Source organism: Mustelus asterias, chromosome 1 (assembly GCF_964213995.1).
Source record: "Mustelus asterias chromosome 1, sMusAst1.hap1.1, whole genome shotgun sequence".
In the NCBI taxonomy this organism is placed as follows: domain Eukaryota; kingdom Metazoa; phylum Chordata; class Chondrichthyes; order Carcharhiniformes; family Triakidae; genus Mustelus; species Mustelus asterias.
Window position 1 is genome coordinate 37,747,916 of NC_135801.1, and position 15,720 is coordinate 37,763,635.

The 15,720-nt window shown below is 41.1% G+C and overlaps 1 protein-coding gene across 9 annotated transcripts in view; it reads right to left on the bottom strand.

Annotated features, from left to right (window-relative positions):
- Positions 1 to 15,720, bottom strand: part of kiaa1109 (KIAA1109 ortholog) — a 449,716-nt gene that overhangs the window by 292,024 nt on the left and 141,972 nt on the right. For 8 of the 9 annotated variants that reach the window (XR_013497649.1, XR_013497648.1, XM_078211413.1 and 5 more), the window contains exons 15-16: positions 13,397 to 13,514; positions 1,991 to 2,146 (exon numbers count right to left, since the gene is read on the bottom strand). Coding sequence is in view for 7 of the 9 variants with exons in the window: in XM_078211413.1 (XP_078067539.1) it covers positions 1,991 to 2,146; positions 13,397 to 13,514 (274 nt within the window). In the remaining 2 variants the exon portion in view is untranslated. Of the gene's footprint in view, positions 1 to 1,990; positions 2,147 to 7,072; positions 7,163 to 13,396; positions 13,515 to 15,720 lie in introns of those variants that run through there. The other variant, XM_078211428.1, reaches the window with a different exon arrangement.

Consider the following 15,720-nt stretch of genomic DNA (forward strand, 5'->3'; position numbering starts at 1 on the left):
TAGGAAGCCAAATGGTGTGTTAGTCTTTACTGCAACGAGTTTGCACTAAAGGGCAAGGGAGTCTTGCTGCAATTGTACACAGCTTTCTTGAAATGATATCTGGAATACTGTATCCAACTTTGGTCACTTTACCTCAAGAAAGATATTGTTGCCTGTGAGGGTGAGCAAGGAAGGGTGACTAGATTGATTCCTGGAACGAGAGAACTGTCTTAGGAGGAGAGCTTGAGTAGAATAGGCCTATATTCTGTGACATTTAGAAGAATGGGAGATGATCTCATTGTAATCTATAAAATTAAGTAAATTTGATAGGATAGATGTTGAAAGGCTGTTTCACCTGATCGGAGTGTCTAGAAAAAGGGGCAATTCCCTAGAGAGCTGTTGATGCTCAGTGCATGAATATACTTGAGGCAGACTGGATGATTTTGAACGCTAAGGTCCGCAAAGAATATATGGATAGGACAGGAAATTACGAGTTTTTGAAGAAGTTCACACATAATTTTAGCAAATGGTAGAGAAGGATCAATGGGCCTTCTGTTGTTCCCATTTCTTATGGTCTTGTGGGATTTTTATCTCTACCTGAAAAGTAAGCAATGCCTGAACCAAAGGGTCAATTCAGCTTACTATTCTAATAAGCAGCTAAAGAAAGCGTTTTTAGTGCACAGTCATCAGCTGCAACTTAAGCACACCAGTCTCTGAATCTTGACCATGTTCAACTCCTAGCCTGGCAGACAATGAACGTATCTACCATGATTTTGGTTCCCAGTGAAACCAATAGATGAAACATTGCATAAATCAGTATGTGAACTAAGTATTGATAGCACCCATCAAGTAGTACTCCAGTTTTGCTCAAGGGGAACATAAAGGAAAAAAATAGCGGGCAAAAAATAAGCCTGGGAAAGAAAAAACAATTTAAATCTTTAACCTGTTCTATTTGCCACCAAAGTGAAATTTTAATTTGAAAATAAGGTATTACCTTAGATGGGCATCTGGCAATGCTCAAGCAAAACGCTACCTAAACTACAATATCAGATGGCTGAAAATCAATATTCCACTCATTTTTCCAGAATGACCAATACTTCACAAATAAAGGAAAAGCACTGGCTTGCGTTCAGAAGAACATATTGAGTGCTTCTGTATCATATAAATCCTTATTAGGAACTATTTCTAAAGATCATCTCAAACATATTGCCTGCAAAAGGGTCAAATTTTACAAGGTTGTGTTTCTCTTATTTAAAAGAAAGAAAATTTTAAGTCAGTGCTTTCCGTTGATAATTAACCACGATCAAAAATTTCAAACAACATTTTGTCCCTTCCATATCATCAGTTTTAGGGAGATGGTGATGTGGTAGTAGTGTCACTAAACTAATATTCCAGAGTCTCAGGGGACACGGGTTTGAATTCCACCATGGTAGCTTGTGGAATCTGAATTCAATAAATACAATCTGGATTATAAAGCTAGTGTCGATAATGGTGACCTTGAAACCATCACTGATTGTTTGAAGAACTTATCTGGTTCACTAATATCTTGTAGGGCAGGAAATCTGCCACCCTTACTTGGTCTGGCCTATATGCAAGTCCAGGCTCACAATATATGGTTAACTTTTAACTGCTCTCTGAATTGGTCGAGCAAGCCACTCAAAAGCAATCAGAGATGGGCAACAAATGCAGGCTTTTCCAGCAACGCCCACGTCCCATAAAAGAATAAAAAGATTTTCCAAGCTTTCCTAATGCAATTAAATCCATAGATAAACTTTTCTTTCTTTTAAGGATCTTGCTGAATAGTGTTCAGGACAATCAACAAGTATAGGTTATCCTAAACATCACACATAACTACTTGAAACAGTTCAAATGGCAAACTAAAAATGGAAACATCAGTATCCATGGTCACAGTCAGATTTAATTTCTAATCTCCTGATAAAGCTGATGGTCAAGTATACATAAAATTATAACAAGATTCAACTATCTTTTGTGAAGGGTTATATATTCTCACCATTTTCTTGTTGTTTGGTAGAGCAATCTATCCAGTTGTGTTGGTTTGCTGCCCATATCATCTCAAACTGATGGAACATTACTTTCAATTTCCAAGTGTATGGAACAAATGAGTAGATGTCAGGGGCATTATCACTTGCCCAATCCTGTATTAAATCTTTGAAAACAGAAATACACAAGAGTCACATATAGTTGTAAGATATTTAAAATGTTAACAATTGCTCAAGAAAACCCTGAACTTCTTTCAAACATACCTGGGAGCCTACAACTCTAACCAATTGCAATCCCTGAGATTTAATTTAAAGGACTATCAATTTTTAAAACTGTGTTTGAAAATCTGAGAGATAGTTTATTCTGATGACACTGCAAGGCATCCCAGAAAAGCCCTGTGGTGAAAAGCTGCAAGTGAAGGATACAAAATGGAGAGAAGATACGAGTAATGGAATACAAGCGAAGAAAATGGTCTCTCAATTTCAATTGGATACACTTAGAAATGATCCATCAGCAGGAATGTAATTGAGGTGGATGCTCTCGTCCAGAAAGTCAATTGGTGAAGATAATCTTGACGCACTTGTATATTTATTCACAGATTTACACATTACAAACTAATACCTCCTAACCCAATGACGGCAATTTTAGCATATCTCTTAATAGCAGCTCAAATGAATCTCCAGCTAACGCCCAACACTTGCATACAATGAAAACGCAATTAACAGTTTACAAGTCCAGAGTACTAATCAGTAACCATATATTAAGATGCTGTCAGTTCTAAAAAATAGTTAAAACTCTTGATATGAACAAATTTGAAGAGTTGCATCTCAAAACTTATTGCTTTTTAGAAATGTGTTTGCAGTTATGTTGCAACGTCACTCATATCATTCCTGCCAAAATAATTCTGTTATACAAATTTGTATCTCTTTTTTTTAAATTAAGCATTGCACTATACTATTGAGAAAGATCCTGATTGATTAGAGGGTATCCAAGGACATTAAAAACAAGGAAGATAATTTTAAAATTGAGGCATTGCTTAAGTAGGAACAAATGTAATTACCAAACACAGGGGTGACATGTGAACAGGATTTGGAGATGAGCAAAAACAAGGGCTGGATGACCTTAGGTTTTCACACAAGGTCAGATCTGGGACTTCAGCAAGGAGTCATTGAACAGTCAAGTCCAGAGGTAACAAAAACACACAAGATTTTAGCAAAATTGGGTGATATCATGGAGGTGAAAATAGGCAGTCTTAGTGATATGCGAACATTTGATCAAATGCTCAGTTTCAAGTCAAAGATGACACCAACGTTGCAAATGTCTGGTTTAGCCTAAGATGCCTGGGAAAAGAATGGAGCCAGCGAGGGAACGGAGTATGTAGCAATAACAGAAGACAACATCTTTGCTCCTCCACTATTAAATGAGGAAATGTCTGCTTATCCAGTACTGAATGTCTAAGTTTAAGTTTTATTTATTAATGTTACAAGTAGATGTACATTAACACTGCAATGAAATTACTGTGAAACCCCCCTAGCCGCCATACTCTAGTGCCTGTTCGGGTACACTTGAGGGAGAATTTAGCATGGCCAATGCACCTAATCAGCACATCTTTCGGACTGTGGGAGGAAACCGGGGCACTTGGAGGAAAATCACGCAAACACGGAGAGAATGTGCAGACTCTACACAGACAGTCACCCAAGCCAGAAATTGAACCCTGGCGCTGTGAGGCAGCGGTGCTAACCACTGTGCCATCGCAAGCAGCCTAATAATATAGAGTTGAAAGAGGTGTTGGTGAGGTAGAGCTGGGTTTCAGTACCATATGTGAAAACTAATGGTTTTTCTTTAGGTGGTATCGCTGATAGGAGCAATTAGATTGAACATTCTTGAGTTCTAGACATTGGCAAAGCCAGTATTTATTGCACATCTCTAATTGCCCTAATTGATTGCCCAAGTCAGCGTGATGTGAGACTTGGAAGGAAACTTGCAGGTAGTGTTGTTCCAAGGCATCTGCTGCACTTATCCTTCTAGGTGGTAGAGGTCACAGAATTATCTGCTGTTATCAAAGGAGCATTGGTGAGTGGCTGCAGTGCATCTTCTAAAGGGTACACCCTGCTGCCAGTGTGCATTAGTGGTGGAGGAAGTGAATGTTTAACGTGATGGATCAGGGGCTAATTAAGCGAGCTGCTTAGTCCTAGATGGTGTTGGCTTTGTGAGTGTTGGAGCTCCACTTATCCAGGCAATTGGACAGAATTCCACATCACACTCTTGACTTTTGCTCTATGGATAGTGGTCAGGATTTGGGGAGTAGGGAAGGGAGAATAAAGAAGAGATCTTAGAGGGACACTTGAGAAAACAATCCAAAAGTGGGAAGAAAAGTTATCACAAGAGATACACCAGCTACAATTAAATGAGAATCAAACCAAGTGTGTGAGATCCACTCAGCTAGAAAACAGTGGATGGGGGAAGAGGAGAATGGCAAGATCGACCACGTCAAAAGCTGCAGGACAGACCATTGACAAGGAAGGATAGTTTACTTTTCAGACAGTCACATAGGATATAATTTATGGCATTGATAAAGAGTGATTTCAATATTGTGGTAACAGCAAAAACTTGTTCTAACATGGAGTTCTGGGAAAGGAAAACACAGATTTGGGACAACACATTCAAAAACTTTAATCTGTCTGGAAATATACGCACGTAATAAAATTAAAGAGGCCAGCCACTGTGGTCAGACGTGTTCTGCTTGATCATAGATAACAAATGAAAATGTTTATATTCAAAAATTGTCTGCACTACAGGGTGAACATTGATTCTTTTGCCAGCTTTTAGTTATTGACAGGAAGAGATACTGACCAAGCAGCCTTTCCTGCCTGGTTCCCACATGCCCAGTGGCACTTTTACCATGAAGCAGTTTTCCACATTGTCCAGAGAAATGGCTAAGTAACACTGATAAAGAACAGCACTAAATATTTTCATAATGGAGGCACTGGAAGAGGAAGCTGCAGTTACTGTTTAAAAAAAATTAACAAAGGCTCAACCGCTTGTTTCATCTGCTTAAAAGATGAAGGTGATTCATTTCCTGATTTAATTAATAACATAGCATTGATCCTTTGATGTGAAAGGCTAGTTACCTTCCATTATACATCTTTTTATACAATCAACAGACATTCAAAACAGCGAGACTTTCAGGAATATGCAGCAATCAATTTGTCACATTGATGCTGTTTCCGATTGCTATTTGCATATATGTATTAAGCTGCTGAGATGGTTTAGGGACTTCTACATCAAGCAGTTCATATAATTGTTGGTTGAGTTAAAAGCAGGTGGTTAATCAGAATTAAAGCAAGATAAAAGCACTGTTTCCATCCTGTGACAAATAAAGAAATATCTTTATTTCAGATAATTTTCAGCATAGCTAAAATGAAAGTCGTCCTTCTTCAGCAAATTCAACTTAGAAGGCTTTAAATTGGTGCGTCAAATCGCTATAGCCTCTGGACTCAAGCTGATCAATTTCTTGGAGGTTTGAGAAAAACCATCATGTTCACTATACATTAACTTCATTTCAAGCCAATCAAAGGTGTGATTTCAATTAATGTCAAGTAGCAAACATGTAATGGAAAAACACGTGGAAACGGTTTACTGCAAATAGAGTAGCCAGCACACATTTTGAAAGGGCAGGTTATTTATTTCTTATTTAATTCTTTGAAGAATTAACAGAAAGGTCAAACAAGTAAATTCATGACCAAGCTCAGGATATGTTGAGCCAGGGGCAATAGCTGGCTACAAAATAAAAAATAAAAAATAGAGGGTCAGAGGTAGCTTTTCAGACTGGCACAATGCAGGAAGTGGTGTTCCATAAGAATTGGTTCCGGGGTCACTGTTGCTCACCAATTATCTATTTACATAAAAGATTTGGAATTGGAAATTGGAAGTATCATTTCAAAATTTGGGGGTGACATTAAATTGGGCAGGTAGCTAATACAGAGAAGGTGTACATAAAATACAGAAAACATTAACAAAGTCACAGAATGGATATATAATTGACAAATGAAATAAGTATAAGGATCTGTGAAGTAGTGGTTTTGATAGGAAGAGCAAAGAGGGCACATACTCCTCAGAAGAAACAAAAATCACTAATAATAGCAACATAAGTTAATAAGATTGTTAAGTAGTTAATAAAGCACTTAGTATCCGAGGCTTTATTAATAGTAGCATAGAGCACAAGATCAAGGAGGTTATGCTGAACTTGTACAGAACATGAGTTAAGCCTCAGCTGGAGTACTACATCCTGCTCTGGGTGCCGCACAAAATGCAAATGCATCGGAGAGTGCGCAGAAAAGATTCACGTGAATGGTTCGAGGGGTGAGGAACTTCAGTTATGAAAATAGTTTGGAGAGGTTGGGACTCATTTCCTTTGAGAAAACAGAGGAGATTTGATAGAGGTATTCAAAATCATGAGGGCCTGGATAAAGTAGATAGGGAGAAACTCTTCCACTCATAGAAAGATTCAGAAGTGAGGGCACAGATTTAAAATAATTGACAAACAAAGCAAAAGTGACACAAGAAAAGGGTTTTCAACGAGTGATTAAGGGATGGAATATGCTGTCTGAGAGTGTGGTGGAGACAGGTTCAACCGAGGCATTCAAAAGGGAATTAGGCTGTCATCTGAAAAAGAAAAATGTGCAAAGTTACAGGAAAAAGGTGGGGCACTGACATTAGGTGAGTTGCTCATTTGAAAATCTGGTGTAGACACATGTACATTACGTCAAACACAATATTTTCGCCAACCATCTCTGTTACCTCATCAAAAACTCAAATTGGTAAATACGATTTTCCCTTAACAAATTCATTCTAGTTTACTTTAATTAATTCACATTTGATGAAGTAACTGCTAATTTTGTCCTGGATTATCATTATTAAAAGTTTTCCCACCACAGATGTTAAACTGACTGGCCTGTAGTTGCTGGGCTTACGCTTACACCATTTTTTAAGCAAGGGTGTAACATTCTGAATTCGCAAATCTGCTGGCATCATCCCTATAACTAAGGAGATTAGAAGAGTATGATCAGTGTCTCGCAATTCTCATCCTTACTTGCCTCAATATCCTCAAGATTCATCTCATCTGGTCCAGGTGCGAGGCAGCCTATCAAGTATCTCCTCAACGCATCATTCAACCCCAGGTACTACCAGCCATTCCAATATATGCTCTTCAACAATTTTTAACCCAGTGTCTCAACTACTTCCTCTTTCACTAAGAGCTTTGATTGGACCACACTTGCGCTCTAGTTTCCATATTATAAAAAGATACAGGAACACTGTAGAAAGTGCAAAAAGGGTACTATAATGATAACAGAACTGAGAGATTATGCTTAACAGGAAAGACTGAACAGCCTGGCACTCTTGATTTTAGAAAAGAGGGATGACCTGATTGAGGTTTAAGATAATGAAAAGATCTGATAGAATAGGCACAAAAATGTTTCTATCGGTGGGGTAATCCTGAACTAAGTGTCATAAATGTAAGTTAATTTTAAATACATTTAATATCAACTTCAAGAGAAATGTATTTGCCAGAGTGGCTACAATGTGGAACTACCTAAGAAGTGGTTGAGACTACTAGCATTGATTTGTTTAGGGGAAGCTAAAATAAACACATGAAGGAGAAAATAACAGATGGTTACGTTGAAGGGGTTAGAGGAGATGGGGCAGGACAAGGCTTGTGTGGAGCCTAAACACCAGCATGAAGTTTTTGGACCAAATGGTCTCTTTCTGTGCTACAAATACTATGCAATACCTAGAGATTACTACCCTATTTCAAATGGTGCATGAGTTGATTGAAAAGGCTGGTTAAAAAAAAAAAGAGAAGTCCAATAGCATAAATCACGGCACAGATTGTTCTTTTTTGTTCTAACAAGAGATCTGAATGCTCTGGGTGTATTCAAAATTTGCACCTTCGACGTATAACATCACGTCATGAAGAGCCACAAAAGAATTTTAGGCAAAAGTCCTGCTGCTTATCAAGCTGCAAGAAGTACTTTCTCAAATGGGAATTTTAACCTCTTGTGGAGCAATTTTATTTTTATTGTTAAGTACTATACTCTCAGCATCTTACTGTTTCAATGTATTATTCAACATATGAATTCGTTAGTTTTAACTTGTATGCCTTAGTATTTTGTGCTGTACAAAAGAACCCAAAGTACATGATGAGCATCATGTGTGATGTCCAGTGTTTGATAGAACGATTAGAGTGGTGAACTACAGATTTCTTAACCTTTGATAAGCATGGATAATTTTACATTCCAGGGTCAAGTTAAAATACAAAAGATAACCAAAAGGGATGGGTGAACAGTGCAAACCACTTGATAGAAATTATAGTGTCTGCTTAACCAAGGAATCAGGCTATTTTGGTAAATATTAGTTAAAATTTAAAGAGTGAATTTACACGGGGTGCTTTAATCAGCAGCTGTATATTTTGCAGAAATTCTGCAGTAATGTGAGAGATGGTTCCTTTATAAATACTGATCAAAACAAAGTATATGCACAAATTAATTCTTCACATCTGTCTACAAATAAAGGCTGTAGGCAATTCCCAAACTTGGACTGACTTAGGAATGCAACGCGTGGAGGTTAATAAACCATACAGCATGAAAAAATTCAAAACAATGACTTGAGCAAATGGTGCGCAAAGGAGTGTCAACAAAGTGAACAAGGAAATAAACATGGTTTTCTTGATACATTTTAAATAGTTAAATGAGCTACATAAATACAGAAATTGTAATCATAGAGTCATAGAGGTTTACAGCATGGAAACAGGTCGTTCGGCCCAACTTGTCCATGCCGCCCTTTTTTTTAGAAACCCGTAAGCTAATCCCAATTGCCCACATTTGGTCCATATCCCTCTATACCCATCGTACCCATGTAACTATCTAAGTGCTTTTTAAAAGATAAAATTGTACCCACCTCTACTACCACCTCTGGCAGCTTGTTCCAGACACTCACCACCCTCTGTGTGGAAAAATTTGCCCCTCTGGACACTTTTGTATCTCTCCCCTCTCACCTTAAACCTATGCCCTCTAGTTTTGGACTCCCCTACCTTTGGGAAAAGATATTGATTATCTACCTTGTCTATGCCCCTCATTATTTTACAGACCTCTATAAGATCACCCCTCAGCCTCCTACGCTCCAGAGAAGAAAGTCCCAGTCTATTCAGCCTTTCCTTATAACTCAATCCACCAAATCCCAGTAGCATCCTAGTAAATCTTTTCTGTACTCTTTCTAGTTTAATAATATCCTTTCTATAACAGGGTGACCAGAATTGCACACAGTATTCCAAGTGTGGCCTTACCAATGTCTTGCACAACTTCAACAAGACGTCCCAACTCTTGTATTCAATGTTCTGACCAATGAAACCAAGCATGCCGAATGCCTTCCTCATCACTCTGTCCACCTGTGACTCCACTTTCAAGGAGCTATGAACATGTACCCCGAGATCTCTTTGTTCTGTAACTCTCCCCAACGCCCTACCATTAACTGAGTAAGTCCTGCCCTGGTTCAATCTACCAAAATGCATCACCTTGCATTTGTCTAAATTAAACTCCATCTGCCATTCGTCAGCCCACTGGCCCAATTGATCAAGATCCCGTTGCAATTGGAGATAACTCTCTTCACTGTCCACTATGCCACCAATCTTAGTGTCATCTGCAAACTTACTAACCATGCCCCCTATATTCTCATCCAAATCACTGTTCTATCAAAGGTAGGGTTCTGAAGACTGTGGAGGAACAGAGAGATCTTGGGGTTCATATCCACAGATCTCGAAAGGTTGCCACTCAAGTGGATAGAGCTGTGAAGAAGGCCTATAGTGTGTTAGCTTTTATTAACAGGGGGTTGGAGCTTAAGAGCCGTGGGGTTATGCTGCAACTGTACAGGACCTTGGTGAGACCACATTTGGAATATTGTGTGTAGTTCTGGTCACCTCACTATAAGAAGGATGTGGAAGCGCTGGAAAGAGTGCAGAGGAGATTTACCAGGATGCTGCCTGGTTTGGAGGGTAGGTGTTATGAGGAAAGGTTGAGGGAGCTAGGGCTGTTCTCTCTGGAGCGGAGGAGGCTGAGGGGAGACTTAATAGAGGTTTATAAAATGATGAAGGGGATAGATAGAGTGAACGTTCAAAGACTATTTCCTCGGGTGGATGGAGCTATTACAAGGGGGCATAACTATAGGTGGGAGATAGCGTGGTGGGAGATACAGGAAGGATATCAGAGGTAGGTTCTTTACGCAGAGAGTGGTTGGGGTGTGGAATGGACTGCCTGCAGTGATAGTGGAGTCAAACACTTTAGGAACATTTAAGCAGTTATTGGATAGGCACATGGAGCACACCAGGATGATAGGGAGTGGGATAGTTTGATTTTGGTTTCAGATAAAGCTCGGCACAACATCGTGTGCCTCAGGGAACAGTGGGCCCAGCACTGATCCCTGAGGCACACCGGTGATCACAGGCCTCCAGTTTGAAAAACAACTCTCTACAACCATCCTCTGGCTTCTGTTAAGAAGCCAATTTTGTATCCATTTAGATACCTCACCCTGGATCCCGTGAAATTTAACTTTATGCAACAACCTACCATGCGGTACCTTGTCAAAGGCCTTGCTAAAGTCCATGTAGACAACATCAACTGCACTGCCCTCATCTACCTTCTTGGTTACCTCCTCAAAAAACTCAATTAAATTTGAGACACATGATTTTCCACTCACAAAGCCATGCTGACTGTCCCTAATCAGTCCTTGCATCTCTAAATGCCTGTAGATCCTGTCTCTCAAAATACCTTCCAACAATTTACCCACCACAGATGTGAGGCTCACTGGCCTGTAGTTCCCAGGCTTTTCCCTGCAGCCCTTTTTAAACAAAGGCACAACATTTGCCACTCTCCAATCTTCAGGCACCTCACCCGTGACTATCGATGATTCAAATATCGATGCTGACAAACATTGCATTCCTCCTGGGCCTTTATTATAAGCGAGTTTGAATACAGGAGTGAAGAGGTTCTTATGCAAGAATACAAGAAATAAGAAAAGCAATAGACCACATGGCCTGTCAAATCTGCTCTGCCATTCATTATGATTATGGCTGATCATGGGTTTCAACTCCATTGTTCTGCCTACTCCCCATATCCCATGATTGCCTGAGACACCAAAAGTCTGTCTAGCTCAACCTTAAATATATTAAAAATGGAGCATCGACAACCCTTGGGGGCGACAGAGAATTCCAAAAACTCACAACCCTTTCTCCTCATTTCTCATCTCAGTCCAAAATGATCGGCCCCTTATCCTGAGACTGTGCCCCTATGCTTTAGATCCCCAGACCAGTGGGAAGAATCTTTCAGCATCTACCCTATCAAGCCCCTTGAAAATCTTATATGTTTCAATGAGTTCACCTCTCATTCTTCTAAGCTCCAGAGAATACAGGCTCTCACCAAAAGTCAACCCACTCATCCCAGGGACCAATTTAAGGAAGCTGTGCTGTACTTCATCCAATGCAATTATATACTTTCTCAAACGTGGAGACTATCTGCATCTTATGGTCACTCACGTAACCCAGTCCGACATCATCAGCAAACTTAGATGAAGTGACAGAGTAATGTATATAATTCATTACTATAACCTGTGAATAGTTGAGGCCCCAGTACTGATCCTTAGCAGCATTCCACTATTCACTGCCTGCCAACTTGGAAATATTCCATTTATGCCCACACTCTGCTTCCTGTCTATTAACCAATGCTTTAACCATCCGAATTTTTACCCCCAACTCCCATGAGCTCTGAGAATCATGGAATCCCTACAGTGAAGAGGAGGCCATTTGGCACCAACTCTCAGACCCAGGCCCTCTCCCCATTCTATCCCCATATTTTATTTCAAAATTTATTTCACTCAAGGGGTAGAATTTTAACAATGGCGAGCAATTGGCACTCGCCATCCCAAGTCGGCACCAAATGATTCTTGCACTGACTGCTATTTCACATTTAGCTTGGCGCTGACTAGCAGTGGGCAGGTCTTCTATCCACCCTTGGAAGGAAGTTCTGCCTGAGAGAGCAGTCAGTCTTCAACCGAGCGAGACACAGCGCTGCAGCTACCAAAAGGAATACCTCTCCCCTCACACACTCGCTCTCTCCTCGCCCCTCACACACACTCGCTCTCTCCTCGCTCCTCACACACACTCGCTCTCTCCTCGCCCCTCACACACACTCGCTCTCTCCTCGCCCCTCACACACACTTGCTCTCCCCTCGCCCCTCACACACACTCGCTCTCCCCTCGCCCCTCACACACTCGCTCTCTCCTCGCTACTCACACACTCACTCTCCCCTCGCTCCTCACACACTCACTCTCCCCTCGCTCCTCACACACTCACTCTCCCCTCGCTCCTCACACACTCACTCTCCCCTCGCTCCTCACACACTCACTCTCCCCTCGCTCCTCACACACTCACTCTCCCCTCGCTCCTCACACACTCACTCTCCCCTCGCTCCTCACACACTCACTCTCCCCTCGCTCCTCACACACTCACTCTCCCCTCACTCCTCACACACTCACTCTCCCCTCGCTCCTCACACACTCACTCTCCCCTCGCTCCTCACACACTCACTCTCCCCTCACTACTCACACACTCTGTCTGCCTCAAGCTCCAGCATGCCACGCGCTGGACCCACTCTGGACAACTGAGCCACATTCCCCTGGCACTCCAATCCCTGAGCCAAGTTCCCCAGGCCCCGAACACATCAGTGTGACTGTATGCTTAATGTTCAATTAACAGAAATTATCCATGTAAATATTTGTTGTAATCACAGCCTCCAGCCAGTGGTGGAATTGTAGCACCTCAGTTTTATATCTCCCATCTCTTCAGCCCACATTATTCAGAAATCATAATCTCCAACCAAGTCTTCTAATATTATTTTAATATCAAAATTGAATCAAGTAGGGCAATATGTAGGACTTTAAAAATTGATACAATGATGTCGTTGCACCCAGCTCAATTATTCCTCCACCCTTCAATTCACTTCAACTGAAAACTGTACTTGCTCTTGACTCAACATTTGCATTGCCACAGCAAATCATTTAGTAACATTAAAAATCTTGCACTTAAATGTGCTGTGGAATATACATTACGATATATATCAATTACATATTATATTAAGGACAGAAAGTATTACTTTAAAAAGCAGAGTAATTTAAGTCTGCGTTCTAGTCTCAAATGTTTCCTCGCCTCTAATCACATTTCAGCTGAAAATTACCTTCACAGCCCATGTGCAACACCATTGGAGATGGACACGCATGCGTATAGAATACAGATAAGCCTAAACTGTGATAGGGGCGAGAGTGAATACCAATTGTAATTTACATAGTTGTAGCCAATTCACAAACACTTACCAGTAAAGAAGTTCTTCTGGGCGAAGATGAAATGGTATGTTGCTTTGTAGACTTCAATTTCACACTGCCACTCTTGAGGCATGTTCCATATCCTCTCATAGAAAGCATTGAGATGAAACTAAAAAAAGAGAGTTTCAGGTCTACATTAGTGTAGAAAAGTTCTCATGCATTAGCTATGTGGTGAAACATAATACTTAACTAGTTTTTCTGATGTTATTTGAACAAAGCAACATAATGCACTGAATTAAGTTCGAGTTAAAATATTCCATGCTCCAAATTTTTCTGAGCATCTATCCCCACATTTAGTGAGGATTTTAAAATAATGACCCCTCATCACTGACACCCTGATCAAATAAATGTATTCGCTCATCAACTTCGACAAAACCCATGTAATTTTAAACATCACAATTAAATTTGTTCTTACCCTTCACTGCTCCAGTAGCAATAATTCCAATATCTCAAGCCTTTTCTTACAATTATTATTCCCATCACTGGTGCCATCCAAGTGAATCTATGTTGTGGAATCCTTGGGGCCCTTTGGGAATCCTTTGGGGCCCAAAACTATACTTTGTGGTCTCATGTTATGTACAAATATTGTACGATGTTATATGTAAAATTATTAATTCTTCAGTTTTGTTTTTAAAAACATATGTAGTGCAAAGACTTTTTTGAAGATTGTCTACTATAGTTTCTGAAACAATCAATCAAACCAAGTCCTCAACTAATTTTCCGCCTAACCAACAGATTTTTAAACATGCCTGTTGATTTAATTGCATGGTACAAGGTTTATTTTAAAACACGATTATAGTTAATTTTAAAGATTAATAGGACAGGATATTGTTTGCCACCATTTCTACCTCAGCTGATAAGAACATAAAACTACACTCCAGAATCAGCTGCATTTTTTAACACACGCATCTCCATCAAGGATGGTCACCTGAGCACTTCACTGTACCGCAAGCCCACGGATAGTCTCACGATGCTCCACTTCTCCAGCTTCCACCCTAAACACATTAAAGAAGCCATCCCCTACAGACAAGCCCTCCGTATACACAGGATCTGCTCAGATGAGGAGGATCGCAACAGACACCTACAGATGCTGAAAGATGTCCTCATAAGAACAGGATATGGCGCTCGTTTCATCGATCGACAGTTTCGACGCGCCACAGCGAAAAACTGCACCGACCTCCTCAGAAGACAAACACGGGACATGGCGGACTAAGTACCCTTCGTCGTCCAGTACTTCCCCGGAGCAGAGAAGCTACGACATCTTCTCCGGCGCCTTCAACATGTCATCGATGAAGACGAACATCGCGCCAAGGCCATTCCCACACCCCCACTTCTTGCCTTCAAACAACCGCACAACCTCAAACAGACCATTGTCCGCAGCAAACTACCCAGCCTTCAGGAGAACAGTGACCACGACACCACACAACCCTGCCACAGCAACCTCTGCAAGACGTGCCGGATCATCGACACAGATGCCATCATCTCACGTGAGAACACCATCCACCAGGTACATGGGACATATACTTGCAACTCGGCCAACATTGTCTACCTGATACGCTGCAGGAAAGGATGTCCCGTGGCATGGTATATTGGGGAGACCATGCAGACACTACGACAACGGATGAATGAACACCGCTCGACAATCACCAGGCAAGAGTGTTCTCTTCCTGTTGGGGAACACTTCAGCGGTCACGGGCATTCGGCCTCTGATCTTCAGGTAAGCGCTCGCCAAGGCGGCCTTCACGACACACAACAATGCAGAGTCACTGCGCAGAGACTGATAGCCAAGTTCCACACACGAGGACAGCCTCAACCGGGAGCTTGGGTTCATGTCACACTATCTGTAACCCCCACGACTTGGCTGGAGACAATACACATCTCTTTAACCTGTACTTAACCCTCTCTCCACTCACATTGTCTGTATCTTTAAGACTTGATTACCTGTAAAGACTCGCATTCCAACCATTATTTTGTAAATTGAGTTTGTGTCTTTATATGCCCTGTTTGTGAACTGAAATCCCTCTCACCTGATGGAGGAGCAGCGCTCCGAAAGCTAGTGGCTTGTGCTACCAAATAAACCTGTTGGACTTTAACCTGGTGTTGTGAGACTTCTTACTGTGTTTACCCCAGCCCAACGCCGGCATCTCCACATCAGGGGAACACTTCAGCAGTCACGGGCATTCAGCCTCTGATCTTCGGGTAAGCTTTCTCCAAGGTGGCCTTCATGACACACGACAACACAGAATCGCTGAACAAAAGTTGATAGCCAAGTTCCACACACGAGGACGGCCTCAACTGGGATCTTGGGTTCATGT